Raw genomic sequence first — 19,366 nt, forward strand, 5'->3', positions numbered from 1 at the left:
GATCATCGTGTCTGACCCTCTCCATACAAAGGCCATTGAATTTCACCCACTCTCCTACAGACACCTGCTGTCAGTTCACAAGGAGATAGGGAGCAGAGCTACCTTCTGTTGCATTAGAAAACTGCTCAGAGGATGGGAAACTGTCATACTGGAAAGGACAGCAGAGCAGTCTGAGAACTTACACCTTGTATTTGACCCTAACGGGAGGGAAAGACTCATTAATTTTCTGGAGGTGACTTTGACTGTTCTCCAGGAGTGTATTGGCCTTTTTCTATAAGCATCAGCTTATGCTCATATCAGTTAATTTCTTTCTGTTCCAGTTTACCTGGCGGTTGGGGAGGTGGTACCATGGGGAAGGCAATATAATCTTTGAGCAGCAGGATGAATAACCTGTTTCTGTGTCCCCAGTTAGATCCCTGCTCAGCTCTTGAATTTGATGCCTTCATTAGTAACTGCTGCACTATCTCATTTGATTTGAAAGCTGCCTAATCAGAGGAAATAATCATGGAACAAAGGCATTTGGCTTCCAATAGAATCCATTAAGGCCCAATTGTGATACGAAGTACCAGGGATGCAGCAGCATTGAAATAATCACACAAACACTTGCTATGTCTGAATGTAAATGCATCTGATTGTTCTTGTGCAAATGAGAAAATGCACTACTGACAGTGCAGCTCTTATCTGAGGCAAGCATGTCAAGAGGTTGTGACCGTGCCCCTAGGACTAGCTATTCCTACTGATGTGTGCTGCATGCATGCTAAATGAATTCTTACTGACAACATGACAGATCAGCAGGAGTGATCTCTGCAATTTACAGTTGACTCCAATTTATAATATATGGGGGGGAGGGGTTGCACGAATACTTACAAAACCAGAGACCACCAGAAATGTTTCCAGGAGTTGTACGCATTTTAGTGCCATTGGAAACAATAAAATAAGTTCTGTTGTAAGTAAGATTTCTGAAAGTGCTTGTAACTAATTGGAGGCGTTGGTATGAAAAGAACTCATGTGTTTTAAAACTGCCCCAGATGAATCCGTTAGGATTTGGGTAGAGGTCGATTACATAAAAACAAATACTGCAGAGGCCTGTGGAATAAATGATATCAATATAGGAAGTGGACATGACTCTTCTCAAGCCTTTGGAATTTGTAGAAATAAGAAAATTACCACCATGTGAATTTGTTTTATTGAGATTTATTTTTTAAATAAGCAGTTAAGACCACTTTGTAAATTGGTGGGATGAATCAGAAAAAGAAAATGTTGCAAGTGAGGTGTTTTACTCAAGGGTTAATGTTTTAGAATTGGGAAGTGAACTTAACACACCTTGGGTCTTCAGCCCACTCCCATCATACCCAATTTGGGACCCTGAGCTTCCCAAAGATGTTCTACTCCCTGTGTCTCCCAGTTATCCACACCTTTTATAAACCTTCCCTTGAGCACCTGGGTAAGAGGGAAGCTACCATTGTCCTTTGGTGGAACAGCTAGCACCCTGTCATGCTCCCCTATAGTTTAAACTTTGGCAGGCGGTTAGGTTAAGACTTCTCACTTTTCAGACACTGTAAACCAGTTCTCTTAACACTGATCTCCAGACTAGCTAATAGCACCTGTGATGTGGCAGCCAGAGTTGCTGCTGGAAGTTGGGGGTTGGTGCATGTTATGATTTTTTTTTAAATCAAAAGTGCAATTTTTGCTTTGTATTTTGGCTATGTTTTGATTTTTAGTTACTTTATTTGCATTTCATGTTCCACCTCCAGAGAGCTGCTTATACCTTTCCAACATTTTCAGTTCCACATTCATGCAGCAATGTGACAACAGCATCTGCCTTGGGGTGTGTGTGTGTGTTTGTTTGTTTGTGTCTGTGGGGTTTTCTGTTAAGGTTCATACCAGGAGCTAAAACTAACCTTTCCATATGTAAGCAGTGCTTAGTTTACACTTGACACTTAATGCTTTCTGTTTTGTGCTTGCAGCACTTCCTAGCCATGGGAATCCAGCACCGGCTATTGTTTAATGCTGTCTGTTATATTTTTTTTACATTAATTCTTTTTCTGTGGCTTAATTGATTTGCAGTTCCTCAAAAGAATAGTGTCCTAGTGATTGGCTTCACCCTGCCCCCTTTAACGCTAGAACTAGGGAAGGGGGATGAGCAGATTCTGTGCCCTAATCACTCTTTGGCTACTGATGCCTGATGCTGTCGTTATTAGCCCTGTACTGCAAGAGATTCTCCTTCACCTCCGCTGTTAGAATCCTCATTGATCCACACTGAGCATGCTCATAAAACACCTCCCAGGGTGGGCATATCTTTCTGTAGTGTTAATTGCCTGGCCAGGTCTCTTGATGTGTAGTAAAGGTCACTGGATGCCCTTGGTTTGTGGGGGACTGTTTGTGGATAATACGAAGGCTTGGACTGGTACCTGCTTTCACACAGCAGGGAATTGTCGTCTTAAGCATTTTGTGCCCAAGTTCAATCAAAGTGTCCCTGGAGGGATGCTGCCTGGCCTCCTTTCTCAGCAGATTTGACCTTCTCCCCCACCCCCAGTACCTCCGAGGCATGTCGAAGCTGATTCCGCAATGCTTGGGTTGAGTTCTGCCTTCTCTAGTAAGAGGGAAGCCACGGATTTGGATAGGCCGTTGCATTGGCACGTCTGGAACCCAGTTTGGGGTTCGAGTGTGTGTACTGAGCATGCTCACTGTTGCCTGTTATTATCTCACTGGGTTGCAATGATTAGCACTGGTGGAGGGCTGCTGGTGGGTTTTTTTTCTCACTCATTTCCTAGGTCTTCTTGTCTCTTCTCTTTGTGGCTCTGGTGACAGGCACGATCCGGAAGGCTCAGAACCTTCTGAAACAGTACTCTCAGCATGGTCTAGATGGGAAAAAGGGGGCCTCTAACCTCATTCCTATGGAAGGTAATCACATCTCTCACTTCTTCATCCTTGGATCTTTACTATATATCAGATCTACTTCCCCAGGCAGGGCTTCCATTAGCCCAGAGCCCCACTGTGTGGGTAGTGTTAGCCTTTATCCTATGGGGATCATGGGGTAATTTGACAAAGGAGCTACACTGATTGAAAAGTCTTAATTTGTGTAGGACTCAAAACATGGTAGAAGATAAAGGAATGGAGCATTAAAACCAGGGTAGCAAGCCATTCTTCAGCTGGCTCTGTAATGTCATGGGCCAGCTGATCTTGGGAAAAGTCGATCCGTTATACAGTCGGCTGGCTAAGGGAAGCTCTGCTCTGCCTTAGTGACATCCTCCTTGGTGTTTCTGTCTTTGTTTCACTTTGCCTGAACTTTAAGAAGGCTTCAGACTGGTAGTGGCCCTTCCAACCCTGATAAGAATGTGTCAGACCAGCACCAGCCCAAGATTCAATTTGCTGTCCTCCTCCTCACAGAAGTATGCACGAAAGGCAGTAACAAGCAAGTTTGCCCCTGCATCCTGAAATGTCATCCCTGGCTCTGCTGTCTGCTTGGGGACTTGAACAAGATGGGCAAGCAGAGAGATCACTTGCTTAAAAATATCTTTAGGATCTTTCAATTCCTGTAAAAATAAAGAGATCAGCTTGAAGGAAATGATTGCGACGTCATCTGCATATAGGTATCTTTCACCTATATTTTAGTTCACACAACTGTAAAGGGGACCTCAGGAACTACAATTACCCTTTCAAAAACACTTCCCAAATACTGAGCGACAGAGGTGACTGAGTTCTGGCTCTTAACAGCCAATGTGCAGACTGGATTCCCCATGCCCACTGGCCCAGGTAGAGCTTGTGCCGAGAGGTGTGAAGGGCATCTTGGGCTTGGCAAATGACATGTCTGGTTCACACTTCCCATCAGGCTTCAAAGGGCTACTCCTGCTATGGTGCCCAGAGAGGGGACGTGGGTGGGCTTTCCAGGACAGCATGTGTGTATAGATTTCTGACAGACTGAATAACCAAAGCTTGAAGTGGTTTCCGGCCTGCGTGAGCATCCATGCTGTACCCACCCTGGATAAACTGAGCCTTCTGTTTGTGCCGGCTGACATCTCACTAGGTCATGAGCATGATTTACGAGTTAAACACCTTTCCGATACCCTGAACGACAAGCATGGGCCAGCTGCTGGTAAGTACCGCGTCGTAATAACAAGCTGGCTAATGTCCCTTCTTTTCAGCATGTTTCGCAGAGTCTCTTAGCCAGTGACTTCCCTTCCACGTGGGCGGTCGTGGAGCAGAGGCCATCTCTGGTTATAAAGCTTTTGCTCTTGTCCGTTCAAGAGATCTTGTTCCTGCTAGGCACGCATGCCCTACTCTCTAAAGCAGGGGGGGCCCAAACTTTGCCCAATCAAAGATTATCAGCAGTCTGGAGGGCTGTTCCTGTGTCATAGAAAATGGAACAGATTGCAGCTACCGGCTTCCTCAGCACTAAGAAGAAGCCAACAGACTACAGGTCCCAGCATGCAATACTCCATTTTGGTCCTTTCTAGTCTGTAGACCACAATTTTAGAATTGTGTGTCATGTTTATGCCAGACTTTGAGCATCCCTGTTACAGGCTGACCTAAGGGACTTCCATCAGTATGATGGAGTGACTCTATTTCTATCACAAGCTGTAGATATTGGGTAGGAAAGGAGCTGTGTATAGTGTATGGCAGAAGCTAACCCCTCCCCAATTTTCTTGCTGTGTAGCAGTTACAGGTCGACTCCTCAAATAGCAGATGATTTAAGAGTTCCTGGCTGGCCTGTGTGCACATCCAGCCCCATGCGGCAAATCTCATGCATAACCATTCTGACATTCCAGGAGCATAGAATTTAAATGTCCTCCTGCATTCTAGCACTGAGCTGCTCTCCATGGGGAGCAGACGTCTTCCAGGGAAGCGTTGCGTTCCCAGAAATGCTGATTCAGAATGGCAGTCGTTCATCAGTGTGAGGGGTGGAAACCATTTCAACTAACTAAAAATAAAACTGGAGAAGGTGTTGAATAATTCATTGCAGCTCTCTCATCCCTTCCCAGTCTTAGAACAGCTTGTTCCTACCCCTAATAAATGTAGTCACAAGCCTGCAGTCCTGGTAGCAAACATCTCCAGTACGAGCTTTGTTGTGTTGCTGGAGAGAGCAAGTGGCACCCCTGCACCCCATTTTCCATAGCTTGAGACCTCCATGCACACACATTACTGGGTGTGTGCAGCTTTCAGGAGCAAATCTTATGGGCAGGATCTGTGGCACGTTCTTGGGATCTCTGCTCAGACTGGTCCCATTTTCACTTTAAAATCATGTGCAATACCTGAACTGTCTGCTCCAGAGGAAACCCAAAGAGCTGTGTGTAAACCAGGGTCTTGGAATGAGAAATGTCATTGGTGGGGTCAATATGGCCCTGAAGGGATCAGTACGGTCCTGGCTCTCATAAACTTGTGCTGTTCCCACAGGGAGGGATGACATGTTGGACATCGAGATTGATGCGTACATTCACTGTGTTAGCGCCTTTGTGAAACTGGCCCAGAGTGAGTACCAGCTCCTGACAGAAATCATCCCAGAGCACCACCAGAAGAAGACCTTTGACTCCCTCATTCAGGTCCCTTAAGCTCAATATCTTGGTTTGATTTGTATTGTTTGGTTTGCAAAACCATTCCCTGCCTACTTCCCTCCATTCACCTAGTGCTTCCTGAGTGGAAGACACATCCCCCTGTTTCTGGTGGTTGTCTTATAGGAGTCTCTGGATAACCTGATGATAGAGGGGGATAACATTGTCTCGGCAGCCCGGAAGGCCATCATTCGGCATGACTATTCAGCTGTGCTCACCATCTTCCCCATCCTCAGACACCTGAAGCAGACAAAGCCAGAGTTTGATCAAGTCTTGCAGGTAGGTGGTGACTGGAGAACGTCCTGCAGCTTTGTCTGTAGTGCTTCTTAAGTGACTTTTAGAATAGCCAAAAATATTAAAAATCTTAGAACAGAACCCAACTAACCATGTGGTTGTGCCACTCGCTAACATGCAGTAGACCCAGCTTGGCGTCCCAGTGTCTCGTTCCCTGAGCCAGCAAAGACTGGGAATGATGCAGAGGCAGTTTGCTCTATCCCTGGAGAAAGTGCATCACTTAGTAACAGTTCTCTCCAGTTAAAGTAGTAATTTGGAGCTCAGATACTAGGTGACGGGCTATGTCTAGGTTCTTGTACCACACCAGTGACCACGCCTGAGGTCATTAATCTTCAATACCATTGAAATCTAGTTAAGAATGTGCTCTTAAGGAAGTCTTCTCATGTCATCTGAAAGGCTAGTTCTGAGGAGGGGTCTAGCAGATGATGGTGTTAAATAGAGGTTCTTTTAGATCAGAGGTTGGTGGATTAAGCTCACTTGTAACTGCTGTAAATGAGTTTAAAAACTCCAACGTGCCACTCGGCTGCAAAAAGACTCTCCAGGCGTCAGGCACTATGTCCAGCTTTGGTGAGGCTCCTTATCATTGCATTGGGTTCAGCTGTTTGATTGCCCCCGCCCGCCCGCTGGTCAGTTTGAAAAAAAGAGTGACTCTTTGCTCAAAGGCCCCCCGGTCCGTTCCTGCAGAGTTGGAGATTGGTGGCCACAATGTGCAGCCTCATGGCTGCAAGTGTTTCAAGAGGGGAAATAAATAACTTATAAGATGGGGATTCAGCTCTAGGCTCATTTGGGACGTTCCCCTCTGCTGCCAGCTGAACCAATCAGTGGCATTTCTGATGAGAATCTGCGGTTTACTAGACTGTAAATATTCTTCCAGCGAAGTCCCACCACTAAGGGAATTGGGACTGAGAGATGCCCTGAGGGATGATGGGAAGGTCGGATGGTGGGTGAAAAGGGAGGTAGTGAGACATCTTACGCCATGCACTGGGTCGTTCCAGGGCACTGCAGCCAGCACAAAGAACAAGCTTCCAGGGCTAATCACTTCCATGGAAACCACAGGTGCAAAAGCGCTGGAGGACTTTGCAGACAACATTAAGGTAACTTCCACTTCACTGGTCTCTTCTTCAGTAACCTAAGAGAATCACCAGGTTGAACTGTGGAAATATTATGTCAATGAACAATGACCTGAGGTCAGCGCCCTGTTTCTTCTGCGAGATGGCAACCTTACCAACATCCAAAGTAGTGCTGGAACTGCGTTCCCTTCATTGCCTTTAGGTATCAGTTGCAAAAGAAATGCAGAGTGCTGACTTGTTAGAGCAAGGAGGAAATGACTTTTCTATCCCTTGTTTTAAAATGTATTTATAATTAAGGCTGCATGTAATGCAGTTCTCTATTTAATGTCCCTAATGCACAGTACTGCAAAGCATTTTACAGGGAGAGCCGAGACTGCACGTAAAATGATCTGCGTTTTTTAAAACTTTTTTTTTTTTAAAGCAGAAAATATGTGAGTTAAATTTACGTGCCCCAAAGTTTGAAACTGTCTCCAGCTAAAGGGAGAGTTCTCACTAAATCAATCCGTTAACATTGGTGAACAGAACTTACGATAGCCTTTAATGAATCCATGTGTTTTGGTCCAAGCAGGTTGTGCTTTTAGCTGTCTTTTTCTGCCTTTGCTATAGACTGCTTTGAAGTTGTAGCCTGTGGTCACCAGTAGATGGGGTTGTGAGCATTAGGGTGAGGACAGTATTGAGGAAGCTTAGAAAAACAACCTCGTCAATAAATTTGCCTGAAGAGCAGTTTGGTTGTGTGTTGGTTTTTGTTGTTGTTGTTGTTTTGTTTTTTGTTTTACTTTCATTAACCATTTTATCTGTATCTTTCTCTCCTCCCTTGTAAGAATGATCCGGACAAGGAGTATAACATGCCGAAAGACGGGACAGTTCACGAACTCACCAGCAATGTATGTGGCAATGAGTTGAAACATCCCTTTGTAAAATCCACTCCTCTCTTCCTGCTAACATTAGTCCTCCAGAGACCAGTATCTCTGTTTCAACAGGAGCAGCAAGGGGAATTGCATGTGTTTAAATTAGGCTGCCTTTGATATCAGTAGAGGAATTACTTGGCTTCCATTAAGAGATTAGGTTTCATGCATTGGTTTCTTCCCCAAGGCATTAGGATAGTGTATGGGATATGAGGGCCTGGGGGCTGCAATTAAAGGTTTCTATGTGTCCCACCAAACCTGGGAGATCTGAACATAAGATGCAGTACTTGGACATTGCACAGATGTAACATATACTTAGCCAACAGCCTGGAAAATGCTTGTTTTTATTGCTAAGCAGGGTGGTAACTGTCAGTCTGTGGATGGGAGACTTCCAGGAAAAACAGAACTGCAGGATATAGTGTTGGTGATTCAGTAGGTAGCGCTCTTCCCTGGCGGTCTTTACAGAACCAGTGTCCCAGCGTGGTGTTAGAGGCAGGGGCGGCTCTATGTATTTTGCCACCCCAAGCACGGCAGGCTGGCAGCTTTTGGTGGCACGCCTGCGGGAGGTCCGCCGGTAGCGCAGATTCGGCAGCGCGCCTGCGGGAGGTCCGCTGGTAACGCGGATTCAGCGTTCCCACCGCCGAATTGCCACTGAAGCCGCGGGACCAGCGGACCTCCCGCAGGCAAGCCGCAGAAGGCTGCCTGACCTCCACCCTCATGGTGACCATCAGGCCCCCGCTTCCCCGCGGCTTCCCACTCCTGGCATGTGCTTGGCGCGCTGGTGCCTGGAGCTGCCCCTGGTTGGAGGGCTCTGTGCTCTGCTGGAGATGCCGTGAAACCAACTCCCTGACCTCTTTTACATGTTAATTATCAAATGGTAATTCTTGGAAAGGGAGGCCAACTTCAGTGGCTTGGCCAAACTCCAGCTGTAGCTACATCCTTCTGTCAAAATTCCCCCTTCACTTACCATTAAATACGCTCTTCCTCTTCACTTCCAGTCCTAAACTGAGGTGTAGCTGCGTACTGTTAAACAGGTGCTGTCTTCCACCCTGGAGATGACTGCATTTCAGGTGATCTTTGTACAGTTGGTACCGGTGTAGGTTTATAAAGTGCTTTGAGATCCGATAAGATATTATTAAATGCCACTTGAAATGACCGTACTGTTGTTTCTTGCAGGTTTGTGGCTGACTTTGTGGGCGAGGGCATCTTTGTTGTGTTTAATAATGGAGGATAAGAAACCCAATGTGAATTACATTTGACTTTTCCTCTCTATTCCCCCCTCCCTTGAAGGCCATTCTCTTCCTGCAGCAGTTGCTGGATTTCCAGGAGACAGCAGGTGCCATGCTGGCCTCCCAAGGTACATGCATGGGACTCCCTGGCTGCAGGGGTGACTTTCCCACAACGTTTGAGCCATTTTCCTTAAGGTTAAACCTCCTTAACGAGAACTCTCATTAGCATGCCAGCTTCCCCTCTGCCAGTAGGTTGCCTTCTTGTGTGATCTGCCATGACAAAAAGATGGCTGCCTGGAGATCTCAAGGGGATCTGCAGTTGGTTCCCTTTTTGCCTTCCAGATGTGCTGCCATCATGCACAGCTGGATAACCTTTACTCTCTAGCTATGAAGTGAGGTAGAGTAAGATGGCTAACAAATGGCCTGTCCTATAAAGAATAGGTGAGGCAGATCAGTGCAGATCTAGTTTCTAGAGTGAATAATAGAATAGTAATTGTTCCAGCTGAGTTCCTGGTAATGAGGTTTGACAATGAGGAATCGCATTTTATCTGCCATGTTCACATTCTGCCCCCTCATGCAGTCATCTCTCATTAACAGCAGTCAGAATATTCACATCAGTGGCTAACCCATCTCAGCGTCTATCTCCTCAGCATACCGTCATGTCCTCCTCTACTCTAACACCTGCTCTCTTTCCCTGCTAAACTATATGCATGGCGAAAGACATCTGTGGAGTTAACTCTTTCATTGACCAAAGAGATGGTGCAAATTCAATTTTCTTGTATGTTTCCTAAAAGGTGAGGTTCACGTTATTTACTAAAGGGAGGGAAAGTGCAGCTGTGTCACAGGGAAGACAATACAAAAGGCTTACAATGGCCTTTAGTGTAGTTCATATACTGAAATGCCTGGGAAACCATCAGACTGAAGCTCATTCCATTTTTAAATATAATTAATTGTCCCATCAGATGTAGAAAGATGGTGGTGGCAGTCAGCAGGAAAAAAATGCTGCTTCAGTGAGTTTACTCAGTAAAATGACAGGTCAGAATAATTACAGACCTTTGCAGGCTTCCGGCTCTGATGACTCAGCTTGGCATCTGGTGCCTCAGAACTGCCTGTGAGCTAAATCGTGACCGAAGTATTCTAGCCCATCCTCTCTCCTCCCGGATCCCCAGTGTCAGAAGCACTTCCCCACTTTGCCAGTAGTGTTCTCGTGCAGCACCAACAATACGAGGGAATTCTATCATTGAATCAAAGAAATTAGCCCTGCTGCCATAGGTAGTCTAGCCCAGTACAGGGTACCTAACCCTGCCGGTGCAGAGTTGTTCATCTCAGTAGATTTTTCTAGTGCTGTGGCCACCCTCTTAATTCTGTCTGAAGTGATTGGCTGGTGTTTGCTCTGGTGAAATGTTTCGCTCAAACACGAACGTTTTCACCCGAGAACAAATAAATGTGGTGAACACCAGCACCAGCTCTCTGCCTGCATTGAACAATGTCCAGGCAGACTCTGTCTCATCCAGAAGTGCCACTTATATCCTAGAAAGGGTCTGTAGCTTGCAGTAAGGGAGGGGGCCAGAGCCACTCAATTCTATTCAGCAGTACCCAGTTTGCTTGGGGGACCAATCCCACTGAAATAATTGACTTTATTGGGAGTTTGGTCAGGCCCTTGGTGATACTTTTTATCCTCTGAGTGATGACAGTGTTACATTACATCCTGCTTTGTGCTAGTACAAAATATACATTTCCTCCTTAATCTCCAGCACCATTTCTGTGGTCTTGAAGGAGCGAATCCTGCTTGCTCGACCTTTAGCTCCGTGGCTGCTCTGTGTTAATATCTGCTTTGTTCTTCTTGAAGGGATGGTGGTCTCTAACCTGTCTTTTTGCACTTTGCATTTCTTTCTCTCTCCTCCCTCCCCTTTTCTCTCTGCTCTGCCTTAAACTTTGTAGTTCTTGGGGACACATACAATATTCCTTTAGATCCCAGAGGTAAGCGGAGTGTGTGCGTTACCCACTCGACCTGTTATATCACCTTTGACTATAGTTACGTATTTCTGTTGATTCTTAAACCGATATCTAATGATTTAAAAAGCAGTTGTCTTTTAAAAAATAAATAACCCAGCTGCTCCCTGACTCAGTGGGAGAGGGGAATCCGTGTTGTATTACAGTGAACATGTGGATGTAGCTGCTAATTTGCAGGGAGGATGCCATGTTAGTTAAAATGGGATAAAGTCTGTATCGTTGCACTGAATTCTCTCTGTTATGCTGATGGGAACAGGCTTTTCCAGGGGAAGTTGGCCCGACTGGTCTGTCATACTGTCCTGTGCAGACACAGCTCCTTTTTTTGACAACCGTCCAGTCTCCTCACAGCAGCAAAGGCCCTCTTTGCTTCTCTGGTGGCGCCACCAGACCCAGCTCCAAAAGCAGTTTGGGATTTTGTTACAAACTCAAAAGGCTCCCAACCTTTCAAGCAAACTCGGTCTGGCTTACAGCCATGCATAATTCTATGGGCCAAGTTTTCCGACAGTGGCCTCTGTTGGATTCTGCTCACACGCTACGTTTCCTGACCGTGTGGCCCACAGAAGAATATGTGTGTGTGTGCTTTTAAAACATTTGCACGTGCAGGCAATAGAATTTGCACAAGCCAAACCCATCACCTGTGTGGGTGGGGTATGATACTTGAACAGTCCTTGTGCAGAGCCCGGGCAGGCTATTATCAGCAAGGGGGGTGTTAGCTGAAACTTTCCAGAGTGAGGCTGCTTGTTTGGATTAATGTTGCAGGTACGGTACAATAAGTGCTTGCTATTAACAAAAATAACTTCTCTGTTCCTTGGTTGAGAACATCTAGTGCTAAAAAAAGAGTTTTTATTACATTCGATTGCTCAATTTCTGATTAATAGGGTGTCTTCTATATCTCCGTTCCCATTCTCTTACTCTTAAAACGATAGTAAAGAAGGAATAGGTCTGTCCTTTAGCATGGATTTCTAGCAGTTGGTGCAAATACTGGGGTCAAACTGAGTGCAGTCTGTCCCTTCTTGTTCTGGCTAATCTGATGCTTATCTGGGTAGAGGAAGGAGAGTAATTTTCATTGACAACTTGAGTCTGGCATTATAATTCCATAGCAACAATAAAATGGCTTGTTTGAGTAGAGGCAGACTAACCAAACCAGGCCCGGGTGTGGCATGTTAACTGGTTTAAGGTTCTTTTCCTTACAGAGACCAGCAGTTCAGCTAGCAGCTACAGTTCTGAATTTAGCAGACGACTGCTCAGCACCTATATCTGTGAGTACCATGCACAGCTCTCCTTCAATTGCTTTCTCCTTTCTCCACACCTCTGCTGGTGCGCCGCGAGGCATGTTCTCCGGTGCAGTGTTTGGACCGTACAGATGGGTGGCGCAGCTAGGGCTGTTAAAGTTTTTCGACTGGTAATTCTGCCCTGGGACCGAAGAGCCCGATTGTTACTGAAGTCACCATGCAGCAGCCACTGTGATGGGGCATGTCAGCATTAAACTTGGTTGATGTCAGAAGAGAGCTCCTGGGCCAAATTTAGCCCTGGCATGAGCAGATGGAACACTCAGCGACTTCAATGGGAGCAGTGGCTACTGATGCGAGGGCCAAATTTGGTCCTCTGCCACTAATGGAATCCGTGATGGCATGCAATATGTGGAGATGCCACTGTAGGAAATGGTGCAGCAGGGGTACGAGCTCTTGTGGAGCTCTCAGCCGTTCCTTGAAGGAAATGGTTGCATGAATAGTAGGAATTGTGTGCTGGAATGTCAGACAAGGTAGATGTGCAAAATGCACAAAATTATACGCCTAATTCGTGTGCACGGTTATGATTATGTGCACAGATTATTAAGCAGATTTGCATGTAGTATATGTATGCTCAGTTGTGCACCTAAAGATTTTGCAAATTGAGCCCTGTATGTTCTCTTCTGTAATAACAAGGCATTTGTGGGCCATCATCTTCCGCAGTCTTGTTTAAAAATCCTTTGTCCTCTATTAATGTGTTTTTTCTCATTAAGGCAAAGTATTGGGCAACTTGCAACTAAACCTTCTCAGTAAATCCAAGGTTTATGAGGACCCAGCTTTGAGTGCCATCTTCCTGCACAACAACTACAATTACATCCTTAAATCCCTTGAAAAGTAAGTGCATCTCTGGACAAATCCCCGTGCATTCCAAACAGGCCGAATTTCACTGCTGTGGGGGTTTTAGGTTGTGAGGGTGGGATGGGTTTTTCCCCTGCTGCTGCTTTTTTTAACTCCAATATGTTGACTGCGTTTCCTCACTGGTTCATCTTCTCTGGTATTTTTCCCCCTTTGAAACTGCCCTTTGAAGTCTTTGTTACGTTGCACAAGAGAGAGGAAAAGAAGAACAGCAGACAGGCCTTTGAGTGCCTCAGATTCTTTCATCTTCTCAGCAGTAAGAATTCAGCGCTGGAAAGCCTCCAGTTTGGAGCAATTTCTGTGTCCTGGCTTGTGCGTTCTGACTGCTGTCACTGCAAAATGGGGGATTGTTAATTAAAAAAGGGCCAAGGGGCCTTGCTAATGAAGGTTTGAAACCCCACCACCTAATTAGCAACAGCGGGTTGGCAGGAGATGAGCTAGTTTGTGGGTGTTTGATAAGCTCTTCTCTCCTTCTACCAGGTCTGAGCTAATCCAGTTGGTGGCCGTGACTCAGAAAACAGTAGAGAGGTCTTACAGGGAGCTCATTGAACAGCAGATCCAGACCTACCAGCGCAGGTCAGGAGGGATAGTCTTTTCTCTTTCCTTAGTCCTCATTATGGCTTGAGAGACTGTCAACTTTCTGCATAGACCTTAATGTCCAGTCCTAACTGAGTGGTGGGAGAGAACAGTATAAAAGGGAACCACAAACATCATGATTTGAAAGAGTTTTAACATACCATGGGACTTGTGCATCATGGAAAGACATCTAGATATGTGATGTGGAAACTGTCCACGTTCTAGCCCTAAGGAGAGTATTACTAGCTTTCTGTGAGCTTCCTTGCTGGATAACTCACTGTCTATAGATAATAAGGGATAGCTAATGAGACAGAAAATATCATAATGCCTCTATATAAATCCATGGTATGCTCACATTTTGAATACTGCATGCAGATCTGGTCCCCTCATCTCAAAAAAGATATCTTAGAATTGGAAAGGTACAGAGAAGGGCAACAAAAATTATTAGGGGTGTGGAACAGCTTCCACATGAGGAGAGATTAAAAAGACTGGGACTTTGCAGCTTAGAAAAGAGATGACTAAAATGGAATATGATACAGGTCTATAAAATCTTAACTGATGTGGAGAAAGTGAATAAGGAAGTGTTATTTACTCGTTCTCCTAACACAAGAACCAGGGGTCGCCCAATGAAATTAATAGGCAGCAAGTTTAAAACAAACAAAAGGAAGTACTTCTTCACATGATGTACAGTCAACCTGTGGAACTCATTGCTAGGGGATGTTATGAAGGCCAAAACTATAACAGGGCTCAAAAAAGAACTAGATAAATTCATGGAGGATAGATCCATCAATGGCTCTTAGCCAGGATAGTCAGGGATGCAACCCCATGCTCTGGGCGTCCCTAGCCTCTGTTTGCCAGAAGCTGGGAGTGGACGACAGGGGATGGATCACTCAATGATTGCCTGCTCATTCCCTCTGAGGCACCTGGCATTGGCCACTGTCGGAACACAGGATATTGGACTAGATGGTCCATTGGTTTGACCCAGAATGTCTGTTCTTATGTCTATAATGCATCCCCTCTCGTGTCAATTGCAGCTGGTTAAAAGTAACAGAATACATCTCGGAGAGAAACTTGCCTGTCTTTCAATCAGGAGTCAAGGTGAGGTGATAGATAAGAATGAATTTCAGATAATGGAAATCGGCCAAAGCATTTGCCCTGCTATATATACATATATATTTTTAAAATCCAGGGAGAACGTCTCCGGAAAGCAGTAATACTACAGGAAGGCAGAGTTCCATTGTGGAGAGTGCATTGGGAATCAGGCTTGGGGTCTATTTTCTCCTGTCACAGATTTACTGTGTGACCGTAGTCAGATCCCTTCACCTCTCAGTGTCTCTCTCTTAAACTGGGGCAGATGATCCTACTTCACCTCATAAAATTCCTGAGCACTTAGCACAAAAGCTGTTCTACATGCACAGTAATACCTGTCCTGGCCCCAAATTTCCCTCTTTAAATAATCTTTAGATGAGAGACATTCATTGAAAGTAGGATTCTCTCCTCCCCACCATGTTCCCGTTCCTGAGTCCTAGCTAAAGCATGTAAGACCAACTTCCAGGAGAGAGTTGGTGTGGGGAGGGGGAGCCAGTGAACGCTAATAAAGATGGCACCACGTGAGTGGTGGGTTTGTAAGAGCCTTTCAGAGGCTCTCGAGGAATAAACCCTTTGGCTTTTTCTCCTGAAGGCTGGTCAGTCCAGGTGGAGAGCTCATGTCTGTTAATGGAGTGGGATCCTCCATATAATGTGCTTCCTGGAAATGCTTGGGGCTCAGGGCTGATCTGAGCATTCCCATAAAATAAACAGGAATTTAGAGAGTGAGCAGCAGTGATGACATTTATACTGGGAGGGGGAAATAACATCCCTTCTTCTCTCCTCCCAGCTCAAGGATAAGGAGAGGCAGATGATAAAGGAGCGTTTTAAGGTAAGAAGCCTTTGGGGGGGCAGGAGAACTTTCCCTGGATCAGTGTTAACCCTGAGCTGTGCTTCCCTGGTACAATGCGCCATATGAAACTTGGACACAGATGTGTCGCTAACCGTTTTCTCCTGTTTTAATGGAAAGGGTTTCAATGACGGCCTGGAGGAGCTGTGTAAAATCCAGAAGGCCTGGGCCATCCCTGACATGGAGCAGAGGGACAAAATCCGCAAGGCCCAGAAAACCATTGTGAAAGAGACCTACAATGCCTTCTTACACAGGTGACAACTCTTCTGCAGGAGCAGTATCCTCTGCCCTGGTTCTTCTGGGGATGTGCTGAGTTCTCTTGGGCCCAGAGCAGACCAAAACTGAGGCAGTTTGCTGCACTCGGGCTTTCCAAAGCCATCCTCAGCTCTTGAGATTCCCTTGAGATTCTTCAAGCAGAGGTAGGCTGGTACGATTGTTCTCAGTTAGATCGCGGCATTCATGAATGGCTTCTAAATGCAAGACAAGTGGTGGCCATGTTCTAGCTATGCAAAGCTGGGCTCCATTGAGATATCTCTTGATATTAATGGAAACCCAGGAATACCCATTTGAACCAACCCTGCTAGAATGGTATTCGTGCCGTGAAGAGCTCTACTCAAGTGTCTGTCACGCTCTCCAGCTCCCACATCTTCTATTTGAATGTTGTTTCACTGGGAGGGGGGCAGAAGCAGAGCAGCATCTGATGGTAGTGAAAAGGGAAGTCCCAGGCACCGTGGCTTTGTGCAGGGTCCGCTGTGTCACACTGGGGTTGTTTTGCTTGTCTTCGGCAGGTATGGCAATGTGCCGTTCACCAAGAACCCCGAGAAGTACATCAAATATCGAGTCGACCAGGTGGGTGAGATGATTGAGAAGCTGTTCGACACATCAGCATGAACCACTGATTATCTCGTATGCTCCCATCTGCAAGTCAGCGCTTTCCCGGTCACCTCCAGGCTTCCTTTCCCGCCCCATTCTGGTGGGCTGGTGTTATACTTGTATTTATCAGATTTATAAACCCGCGAAAACACTCCCTCTTGTCTGTCTTTGCCTTTTTAAAGTGCATCACAGAGGAAGCTTTTAGATGACAGATGAAATACTCCAGAGTGGTTCCTGTTATGCTCATGTGTCTCCAGATGGAGACGTTCTGAGTGGAGAGGGAAGACGTGTGAGCTCTGTAAATACTTAGCTCCTCAGGATGAAATCCTTGGTCCTGGTGGAGAGAACATGCTGCATATATAGGTGTGACTGCCTCCTTAATGCAACTTTGATGTGCTAAGAGAAGTGTTCATGGTAGCTCAGTTCCCCCGAGGGATTCTATTAGATCTCTAAGGATTTTCCCACCACTGCACTAAAGTCCATAAGTTGCAGACGTTCTATATTAGTCACTGACGATTGGAGAGTGTTCCTTTCAGAGCCCAGCAGTGTTTCTCTTTCATTGGTAAGCCAGTCACTGCTAAGTGAGTAGTGAGCCTTGTGCTATAGGATAAGGACTATAGAGAGTTTGGATATTATAATGGCATTTGTTTTATAGTGGAAAAAATTGCTAACTTCTGCTGTATATTTTGAGTCTTTTTCTAGAAGTCTGTGACATAAGCTCTTTGAAATGGAAAGATTCAGATCAGGGTGAAAAAGGCTTAGTGGGCTTTTAATCTGCATGTGTAAATTAATTTACAGTGGTATTGCTAAAAGATACTGGATTGAAATCCTCCGTTTACCAAACGGTTACAATTGGGACATGTGCTGATCCCCACAAGCCCGCTCCTCGGCCCACCTGGACCTGGAGTATTTTACCTACTAGAAAGTCTCTTTGCCTGTTTTGCCCTTGTTACTGCCGAGATTGTCAGCTTTGTTTGTAGTGTGATTTAAAGATCAGGCAACTGGACAGTGACAGCAACCAGGCTCTCCTTTCATAGGTCACCCAGTAGCCATCAGCTTGCAACAAATTTCAGTTTTGACTGACCAGGGCTGGATTTGAATTGGGCCGTCCAGGTTCTGCCCATCACCAGTTCCTTGAGCCATCCAACCCTTATTTATTTTAGTTACTCCAATAAACGGAATCGCCTGTGTCATGTTTGGTTGTTCTTTGATGACAAGATTAACCCAACTCCCCCTTCAGCTGTCCTCCCTTTAGAAAGGCCAGTTGTAGCAACAGGAGGCTGTGCAGAAAGCTACAGTGCCCCATTCGTCCTCTGTAACCCGGAGAGTTCCAGGAGATGAAAAGACGCGCCGGTGCCTGCACCTGGCTTAGCTCCTTTCCTTTTGGTTTCGCGTATTGCTGAGAGCGAGGTCTGTACTGAATTAGCCATAGTGAGTGGGGAGGAACCAACCCAACTTACTGTGCACTGGTTCAGCTTCTGAGGACCCTGACTTCTGGACTTGCAGCCCCAAATTCCTGGTCCAGTGGAACCAGCACTGGCATTGTCTGGTTTTAAGAAATGCCTGATTGCATCTGATGTGAAAGGAGTGCAGTGGGGACTGTTAGAGATGGTCCCTGCCTTGTATTGTTTGTGGTGTGCTGGTGTGAGCTTGCACTCCTCCTGCAGCCGCATGGTAACAAGTATTGTAGCCCCGGAGCCTATCCCAGAGAATCAGAGCAAAATAGAAATAAACCCTGGGCCTTCCCATTGTGTAAGAGCTTTGCAGTGAGCTACAGTGTGTGTGTCAACTTTTGAGAACTTAGGCTGGGCTTTTCAAAGGGGCCTAAGAAAATCAGGCCCCCAGTTCCCATTGAAAGTCTATGGGAGTTGGGCACCAAACTCCAGTTTATTCCCCTCAAGTTCCCTGCTCCCAGAATCACTGGAGTCTGTCACCTACTGTACAAGAGCTCGGGATGAGCAATCAGTGATGGCTTTGCCTTTCTCTTAGTGAATTTTTCTTCTTAGCCTGTCTTTAGCATAGTAAAACCATAGGGAAAAATGTGGTGGGGGTGGGTGGGGTGGGGAAAGGATGAACCCTTCCTGGGTTTCTGTGGAGTACGTTGTTCCCACATAACCTCTTTCCCCTTTCTTTCCATATCTCCTGGCCTTTTCTGATCCAACATGTCTTGTTTCTGGAAAAGCTGATTGCATCCCCTTCCCATGGTGAGAGGCTGAAATGCTAGACATGAAAACTGAGCCAGTGCGTATTTGATCTACCAGTGATGGGCTAGTTTGCCTCTGAATGATTCTCATGTGCCCTGCTGCAATTGCTGGACATCCTCCTCCTCCAACCAGATCCTGTAAAAGCATCCCGATGTGCATGTACAGTAACTCCTCGCTTAACGTTGTAGTTTGTTTCTGAAAAATGTGACTTTAAGCAAAATGGTGTTAAGTGAATCCAATTTCCCCATAATAATTAATGTAAATAGGGGGGGTTAGGTTCCAGGGAAACTTTTTTCACCAGAAAAAAGACTAACACGCGCGCACACACGCACGTGCGCACACACACACTAACACGCACACACACAGTATAAGTTTTAAACAATCAGTTTAATACTGTACACAGCGATGATGATTGTGAAGCTTGGTTGAGGCTGTGGAGTCAGAGGGTGGGATATGTCCCAGGGAATGCCTTACTGCTAAATGATGAACTAGCACTCGGCTGAGCCTTCAAGGGTTAACACATTGTTGTTAATGTAGCCTCAGTCTCTACAAGGCAGCATGAATGGAGGGAGG

General features: G+C 45.8%; 1 protein-coding gene across 19 annotated transcripts in view; it reads left to right on the forward strand.

Moving 5' to 3' along the window:
• The window catches only part of EXOC7 (exocyst complex component 7), a 32,784-nt gene extending 16,041 nt beyond the window's left edge, over positions 1-16,743 (forward strand). For 2 of the 19 annotated variants that reach the window (XM_024101653.3, XM_042841142.2), the window contains 15 exons: positions 2,812-2,904; positions 4,028-4,096; positions 5,395-5,540; positions 5,676-5,828; positions 6,839-6,937; positions 7,735-7,797; positions 9,109-9,175; positions 10,989-11,027; positions 12,254-12,319; positions 13,063-13,183; positions 13,685-13,780; positions 14,815-14,878; positions 15,657-15,698; positions 15,837-15,970; positions 16,505-16,743. In XM_024101653.3, coding sequence (XP_023957421.2) covers positions 2,812-2,904; positions 4,028-4,096; positions 5,395-5,540; positions 5,676-5,828; positions 6,839-6,937; positions 7,735-7,797; positions 9,109-9,175; positions 10,989-11,027; positions 12,254-12,319; positions 13,063-13,183; positions 13,685-13,780; positions 14,815-14,878; positions 15,657-15,698; positions 15,837-15,970; positions 16,505-16,607 — 1,355 coding nt within the window. In that variant the 3' untranslated portion in view covers positions 16,608-16,743. The remainder of the gene's footprint in view (positions 1-2,811; positions 2,905-4,027; positions 4,097-5,394; positions 5,541-5,675; positions 5,829-6,838; positions 6,938-7,734; positions 7,798-9,108; positions 9,176-10,988; positions 11,028-12,253; positions 12,320-13,062; positions 13,184-13,684; positions 13,781-14,814; positions 14,879-15,656; positions 15,699-15,836; positions 15,971-16,504) is intronic. The other 17 variants (XM_042841143.2, XM_024101654.3, XM_005297519.5 and 14 more) reach the window with 13 other exon arrangements.
• Positions 16,744-19,366: the final 2,623 nt, after the last annotated feature.

This window comes from Chrysemys picta, chromosome 12 (genome assembly GCF_011386835.1).
Source record: "Chrysemys picta bellii isolate R12L10 chromosome 12, ASM1138683v2, whole genome shotgun sequence".
Lineage (NCBI taxonomy): Eukaryota > Metazoa > Chordata > Testudines > Emydidae > Chrysemys > Chrysemys picta.